Source organism: Wolffia australiana, chromosome 2 (genome assembly GCF_029677425.1).
Source record: "Wolffia australiana isolate 7733 chromosome 2, ASM2967742v1".
NCBI lineage: Eukaryota > Viridiplantae > Streptophyta > Magnoliopsida > Alismatales > Araceae > Wolffia > Wolffia australiana.
This window is the reverse complement of record NC_135836.1, coordinates 10,805,932-10,814,160: the sequence shown is the minus strand read 5'-3', so window position 1 is coordinate 10,814,160 and position 8,229 is coordinate 10,805,932. Positions and strand designations below refer to the sequence as shown.

At 43.6% G+C, this 8,229-nt stretch overlaps 1 protein-coding gene across 1 annotated transcript; it reads right to left on the bottom strand.

The window, feature by feature from the left end:
* Positions 1-981: 981 nt before the first annotated feature.
* Positions 982-3,354, bottom strand: LOC144716809 (GDSL esterase/lipase At5g55050-like). Its single transcript, XM_078592060.1, has 5 exons — positions 3,061-3,354; positions 2,459-2,574; positions 2,129-2,368; positions 1,435-1,684; positions 982-1,343 (listed from the first exon to the last, which is right to left on the bottom strand). Exons 1-5 carry the CDS (start codon positions 3,308-3,310, stop codon positions 1,126-1,128), a joined length of 1,074 nt encoding a protein of 357 aa, XP_078448186.1. The 5' UTR covers positions 3,311-3,354; the 3' UTR covers positions 982-1,125.
* Between the last annotated feature and the right edge of the window lie 4,875 nt (positions 3,355-8,229).

Below are 8,229 nucleotides of genomic sequence, written 5' to 3'. Positions count from 1 at the left end.
CTGATGTTTCTGGAAATAAAAGAGTTGAAATAAGTTCTATAAACATTTATATTCATAAAAGTCCTGTTAAATGTTTAAGAATTTCATTTGAACAACACTATGCATATCTTTTAATTTTAAGCAATATTTATGAAAATATTTTTAATCTATACTTAATTCCTACTTTTGTTGGATAACTCTCGCCATGTGGACCAACACTTTTCTCGTCTGATAATCCCATAATTGTTTTAGAATGATGAAGGGAAATTTAAAAAATTATAGTATAGATGTAAAGTTTCAAATATATTAAAATTTTAAATTTGCTTAACAATTAAAAGCTATGTATATAATGATGTTCTAATGAAATTAATAAACACTCAAATAGTCTAGTTTATAGCATCACAAATGTAGTCTTTGGATAATCAAACTAATGGTAACTGCATAAAATTATGGAATAGTTATCAATGACTATGTCCATTTCAATATCCCGATGGCCTACTTTATTAACCTTCTACCATGCTCCTATATTTAATTATACAAAGATTTGTTTGCATACAAATATTACAATTGAATAAAATTTAAAAATTTTAAAACTGAATATATAGTTGAGTTAAAAGGTTGAATTTCAACTTGGTATTTTCATCAAACAACTGGAATATCATTACCAGCGCAGGATTCAGCTCATGTGCGATAACAAATATACTCTAAAACCATTTAGATGCAAATTAACCCTTGTCGGTAATACCAAAAGAGTTTATGTATTGTGTATGAATTTATTTATTTTTAAATCTCTGAATGTTCATTTATCTTAAACTTTTATTCCCGCTGATTTCTAGACTAATGAAACTTATTTATGTCTCGATCACCATTGATACTCTGAATATTTCAGTTTAAGAGACTCATACTAGAGGACCTTTTTCTGTTAAGATATTACGAAACTAAGTCCTAGCTTAAAGACTAGTGATCGCTGAATTACTAGAGGTTTGAACACTTTGCAAAACATACGGAATTAGGCTATCATATGGATTTATTTACGGCACTGTTTGATCCCGAGTCGCAAGTCCATACAGTAAAAAAACATAATAAAGAAATACTTATATTTGGCAGAGCATGAAAAGCCTTCGGACAGTGGGCTCAGCACCCGTCCTAAGCGATGGCCAATTTTCGCACTGTTATTGGCGTTGTGTACTTCCTCCCATTGTATGCGGCCCTGGCGATCAGTCTGCTGGCAGCCTGCGTGGGGTGGAGCCGATCCCAGAAGAAAAACTGGTCTCTTTCCCCGCAGTAAGTGGAATTTTGTCTGCAGCCTGCATCAGCGTTCAATCTCCCCGAGCCGCAGCAGGCAGAGTCCAAAATCGTAAACCCTGAGAGAAAGAGAGAGGAGGAAATTCTGGGTCAATCGAGCTCAACGGGTTGGACGGAAAATAAAATAAAAGATGGCAGGTGCTCTCGTACCATATCTTTGAGGGTTGGCTTCGATAGCGGTGACAACGTCGTATACGTTGATGAAGGAGTAGGAGAAGTCTGTCAGGGACGAGGAGAGGCTGCGGAGGACGGCTAGATTGGCCCCGTTGAACTTCTGGCTGAGCTCGTTCATCTCTTCAATGCATCCTGACGTGGGGACATTTCGCCTTAGAATGGGGACGCAACCCAGCTTAGAAGAACCGAACACCACAAATTTCCTCGCTCCGAGGCTGTAGAGAGTCTGTAATGGTCGAGATCTATCAGAAATAAGAAAACAGATGGCGGATAGATGTAATAACTAAAACATGCGAAGTTTGAAATTCGTATTGGCCATCGTTCAATCCCGCATAAATTGATTCACTTTCTACTACTGCTTTGGGAATTCAGAGGTTTCATCAACTGTGGGGTTTTATTAATGTCTAGAGACTAAACCTATCCTAATTAAAATTACGGGATATCTTCGAATGGATTTAGCAGGATTACATTTCACATGTCAGGTTGATCTACACAGAAAGGCCCATATTATTCTTAAGAGATTACACAAAGTTCCTGACTGTTGACTTAAAAGACTTGAAAGGACTCTGGTATGTTCTCTATCTTCTTTAAGCTGATTTTCCAGCAGTTAAGAATTCATCGTTATTGATTCGTCGTTAAGAATTTCATCGTAAAAAGGGTTAAAAAGGACCTGTAACTGGGCTTGGAACTGACTTCCCAGCAGCCCGATGAACAACTCCTGCTCCGTGGCATTTTGAAGTCCGGTTCTAGCGAAGTAACCGAGCAGGTCGTTGTTTCCGGTGCTGAAAACAAATAGAGATTCCGCGAGGAAACGGTTCGCTGCTTCGGTGCCGTGTCGGTTCTTCATACGCGTACTGATCTTCCGGTAGTCGTCGATCTGGGCGTTTAGAGAGATGGAGAGGTTCCGGGACTGAATAGACCGGATACTTAGTGTAAGAGCAGGCGAAATCATAAGCCAGGGTCGCGCAATAATATTACGCAGTTCAGTAAAGAAACTTACCGTCGCATCAAGGATGCCAGACCCTCCGGAGGCAAAGTTCACGCCGTGGTACAGGGAAGCATCTTGGGTGATGGAAAGGTATGCCTGGGGGCTCATTCTGAACCGTAGCTTCTTCGCTGATGTAAAACAAAGAATGGGTGTTTAGTTTTATTATTAGGTGATCTATTTTTATATTTGCTGCATACTTTCTACAATGTATTAAGCTGTCAAATGATCGACCGCGTTTGGTTTTAGTGGAACTCCAAACGGTAACTGAAAGTTAAGCCTTCGGGTTAAAAGGGTGACAGTTAATTCTAGAATTTGGCAAATCCTTTTCTACTATTTTTTTCTCCTCGGTCAAAATATTTGAGATAAACGGAATTGGCCATAAAGAAGGAGTTTTAGATTTTTTCTTGTTTTTCGCAGGTTTAAAAAAAACGATCCGAGTCATTCTCTGAAGGGAAAACCTTCAACTGCAGGGGAACAATCCGAATCAAATATGGTTGAACTTTTAAGTTCTTGACTTAAAAAAAGGTATAGTAAAAGAGAAGGCGTTTGCGCTAAGGGCATAAGAAGATATCACCAAGGCCAAGCAGAGACAACAAAACTAACGGGCAGCTTACCCAAGTAGTCAACCCCATTATAGCCGTTGCTGAACCTGCCCGTTGGCGTCCCACCGGGGAAGTCGATCCCGTTGTGAGGGAAGTTGGCCTTCGACTGGTCTCCGGGTAGGAAATTATTGTTACCCACGTCCACCGTTGAATCTCCAAACACGAAAATGGCCGGAACGGCCGTTCTCTTTGCTCCTATCTCTGTGATCGTCGCAAAAAAGAAGACCAAGGCAAGGAAAACGAATCTCGTGTTTCTGCCCATCTTTAATCCGCAGCTAGCCGATTGCTATTGTCCGCTACACTTGATTCTGGCTCTATTTATAAACGTTTTCTCTGCCGCGTGTGGACCAAATAAGAAAGGACCGCAAACGTTGAAACGTGTTGAATAGCATTTGATAAGGTCAAAGGCTAGCTCTATTATCTTCCTTGTCGTTCCACTTTTCTGGGCGCTAGGTGGTCAAAGGCTTGTTCTATTATCTTCCTTCTCGTTCCACGTTTCTGGGCGCTTGGTAAACGCGGACGTCATCTATCATCTAACTGGCAAGTCCAACTTACTGAATGCGAGAAGGAATTTGGAGATTGATGCGAATCAATACCCTGTAGCCGGGTCATATGACCAGGCTGGATCGACAGGGTTAGACCGTGTTGGTCAAGACGAGTCTTGTCGTTCCGATCCCATACGGTTGAATCTGCTCGATTGGGTTGATTTGCAAAAATTATCCCGTCCATAGCTGGGATTCAAACCTCCACACCACAAGTGAAAATATGGGGGTGCAACATATACAAAAATTTGTCAGAACCGCATTGCCACATATACAATAATTTGATTGGCTGAAATAAACTAAGATAAAAATTATTCGACCAGATAAAGGAAATCAACATTTCGAATTTATATTTTTGATTTATATGACATCAAAATTTAACATTAAAATTTTTCTTGTGTCAAGGAATCAATAATATAAAATTTTCCATATTTTTCCAGAATTTTTGGGACTTTATTTCGTGCCTAAAATAATTATTTCTAATTATTTCGCATAAATAATATTACACTTTTTACGGAATTAATGTAGTTGAACTATCATAACACAGTGGTTGAGAGCTTCTTATCCTAGGGCTGCGACAAGGGTTAAAATTCCAGTAGTCGCAGCCCTATTTTAAGAATACAAACCTTTTGTTTCTCAAAGTTCGCGGGTCCCGCTTGCGCCTGCCACGCGGGTGGCGCGCTTAGGTGGCTACCGCCACGTGGCCAACGCGCCAAGGTGGCGCCCGCCACGGGGTTGCGGCGCCTAGCTGGCGCCCGCCACGCGAGCGGCGCACTTAGGTGGCGCCCGCCACGCGTACCCACGTTTGAACGTGGGCCCGCCGAATGCGGATCGGGTCTGACTCGGCCTCGCCAGGTGGCGGCCAGCGCGGGCCCCACCATAAATGGATCGGGTCAAACCCGATCCACATAACGCGGGCCTCCGCTGGGCCGCCGGACGGCCGCCGCTAGAGCGCCAGTCGACTGCCGCCGCTGAACGGGTTCCATTCAGATCAAACGCGACCCCGTTCCGCCTAGCGGTGGCCCCGTTCCGCCGAACGGGGCCCCCTTGTTCCTCTTGCGGTGGCCCCGTTCGGCGGAACGGGGCCCCGTTCCGACTTGTGGAGGCCCCGTTCCGCTGAACGGCGCCCCCGTTCCGCCATGGGGAGGCAACGGGTGACGTTAAGGATGAACGGAGACCCGTTCCGCCATGGGTAGACCCCGCTCAGCCGCTGAACGGGGTCCGTTCAAGCTCTAGAGAGCTCAGAACGGAACGGAGAACACATCCGAACGGGATTTACCCAAAACTAAGTGAAAAACAACTTTTTGCACTCCGTTTTGGACGATTTTGATGCCGTTCTTCATCCAAATTAAGGCAGAACCTGGCTCTGATACCACTGTTGGGTTCTCGTGGCCTTGAGATGGATGAGCAACACAAAACGATGCGCAGCGGAAAACGTAATTGCGAATCGAACGGCATCAACAAAACCATTAAAATGGCGTACCTTTACACGAATCCGATTCGTGATTTCTTCGATCCCGGAGCGAGACGAGTCGAGCTGCTCAAGTGTGCAGCCTCTTGATGTATCCACGCGGTCCTCGGCACGTCGGATCTCCTCCTTCTCGTTGACGAGCCCCGTTCTTTCTCCGTCGGTGTCGTTACGTCGTCCCGATCACATCAGGGATGGAGAGGGGGTGTGGGGAGAGTGGAGAAGAAGGGGAAAGGCCCTTGAACAATTCTGGCCTGGGTGAATTTCCTTCAGAGCCTTCCCCTATTTATAGTAAGTGGGTATTTTTCATAAAAACCCCCAAAACTTAAGTATATATTCCAACGTCCAAAAGACCATTTGCGTGTGACCCTCTAGGTCCATGTATCAGTCTAGTTAACGACTCCAGTGGCCCAATAACCTTTATTGGCCTTCCAAATCAATTAACTATATCATCATATAGATTAATTAATGTCAGATCGATTTAACCCAATCGATAGGTCGAGACTCCGACATGTGGGGTGCCAAGCTACACCTCGTGTCCTAGAAGATACCAAGGAGTGTGTATCGACTCACTCATGGAACCTGTTCACATCGGTTATCGTGTATGTATAATCCCTTATCCACTTGACGCTCCTTGGACGACTTAGGGTATGGTCAATTGTCAAACCCTAATCGGTCATCCGAGTTAGTATTGATGCATTTGGAAATCATCGGAGAACTCTTCTCTGATATTTCACTACCTTGGCCAAGGACTTCGTTGCATCGTCTTCCTTGAGCTGTCGCCTCTTATACCGAGGGTGGACGATCCCATCTTGACCACTCAATCGCCTTTATGTACTTCTTGATGCACCCGAACTAAGACCGTTTAGAATCCCATGATTAGAGACTCGTTGGCCATAGCCAAAGTGCAACCACCCGTCCACAAGACGTCATTGGTGTCTCAAGTCTAAGGACCACTTACACAACCGTGACGTGAATCAACCTGATTGACAGTTCGGTATAATACCATTCAGGGAGTCGTACGGATCAATTCAGTGAACTCTTTCCACTAAAGAGCACCCACTATCTATCCTTAGTGTCGCCACACTAATGGCAACGGGACCGGCCATACTCATCATATGAATGAGGCTAGATAGTGCTATTCTATCTGGATGCTTCGATGTCCTTCTCGTGTATCCTTTGAATAGGAATATTTAGAACCCATGCTTAAAGACTAGTGATCTCCGTATTACGATCTCATCATAATTCACTAAGTCCGATCATGTATTCATGGACTTCATTATATGCATCACACGTGCACTATAATGAATATGTTCTATTAATGAATATGGAACGAGATGTGGAATGTGTGATTGGCTTGCCAGCCACATATATTTCCATCATGAAATTCTGCTCACCCATGCTTAGAAGAGCTCTCACGTTGCACCCACGGCTCTGATGTTCCCCAGTGGAGGTTTCCTCCGTGGGATGAAGGGGGGGGGGTCTTCGACCAGATCCGACTACTACGCCCGTTGGCCACTGGTTCTTCGCATCAACCAAGCTGGTCAAAATCCATGACCACTAAATGATTCAAAGGAATCAACTGATTCCACCTGATTGGTCCTTCGGATCCGTCAGACTCAACAGAGTGCTTCACCGCTCAACGAGTGAGCCAAGTTGACCACCGCGGGGGGAAATATAAAGGGGGGGGGGGAGACTGATCCATTAGGGGCCCTTATAGAATGGGCCCCCATTATAAAGAAATATAAAGGGAAATTGAAAATATAAAAATAAAGGGAAGGGGAAAGAACTAGGGGCCTCATCCCATGATGACGAGGACAAACACACATGACGCGTCGCGAATGGCACGAAAACAAAATGACGAATACGAAAAACACAAAACACGACAAAGAAATGATGGAAATCAAAAACAATAACGAGCCTCTTCACCTGATCTTCGATGACGGTGGCGGTCGGCACGGACGGTGTCGTCGATGAACCTTGATGGCGTGCGCCATCAGGAGTCGTTAACTAAACTGATACATGGGCCTAGAGGGTCACACACAAATGTTCTTTTCGATGTCAAAAGATATACTTAAGTTTTGGGGTTTTTATTAAAAGTACCCACTTATTATAAATAGGGGAAGGCCTTGAATGGAATTCACACAGGCCAGAATTTTTCAGTGGCCTTTCTCCTTCTTCTCCCTTCTCCCCACAACCCCTCTATATCCCCAATGTGATCAGGACGATATAACGATGATGAAGGAGATTAAACGGGGCTCATCATGGAGAAGAAGGAGATTCGACATGTCGAGGATTGTGTGGATACGTCTAGAGGCTGCACACTTGACCAGCTCAACTCGTCTCACTCGCGGTTCCAAGAAATCACGGATGCGATCCGTGCAAAGGTACATCATTCAATGATTTCATAGATGTCGTTTGATTCCATTCAAGTCTTCTGCTGGGGAATTTTGGATTTGTTCATCCATATCAAGGCCTCTAGAACCCAACAGAGTGTACTCCAGGATTACAGGCAAATATATTCCCATTGATTAATAAACATACACCTCAAACCAAACTCGATGGTTGGAGGAACGTACTCCAGGCCACATGAGCAATCACGGTCAGATATTACAACAAGTGGTAAGTTCCATTATATTAGAGCTAGATAATACATATAATTATTCTTTTAGTGGAGAGTACTCAGGGTTCCAACATGTACATTGAGATTATGATCCCAGCTAAGAAATATTCAGTTTTTCGTGGCTTCAAGATACTTGAGGACTCCATGGATTGATTATTTTTTGTGGGAAGAAATTTTACGGCGATCTTAGGGTACGCTTAATTTTTTAGCCCATTAGAAATATCTCGTGTACATTAATATTTCATCTAGAAACCTGATACATTGAGTAATGGATGCCTAGTGTTTAACCATCCTTATTCCATTTCATAAAGGATGTCGTCAATGTTTTTGCATTGTAACACCATCAATTTTTTACACAATAGCTAAAAATCTTACGTACTGTTCTTAAGTTTGAGCACATGGCCTAAGAATGATGTTATGGAAGGAGAGATATTGGAGTATCAGATCTTGAAATATGATTCTTCCACAGTCTAATGCGGCATGTCTATGTCAACATGCAATGTATAGGCAACATAAATATATGGAGACAAGGGCCATGGTGCTTCATC

Coding starts and splice junctions, on each gene's coding strand:
- LOC144716809 (XM_078592060.1), bottom strand. CDS start 3,310: ATGGGCAGAAACACGAGATTCGTTTTCCTTGCCTTGGTCTTCTTTTTT. Junction 1,685..2,128: donor AGTTCCAAGCCCAGTTACAG/GTCCTTTTTAAC, acceptor CGACCATTACAG/ACTCTCTACAGCCTCGGAGC. Junction 1,344..1,434: donor AGCCAACCCTCAAAGATATG/GTACGAGAGCAC, acceptor TCTTTCTCTCAG/GGTTTACGATTTTGGACTCT.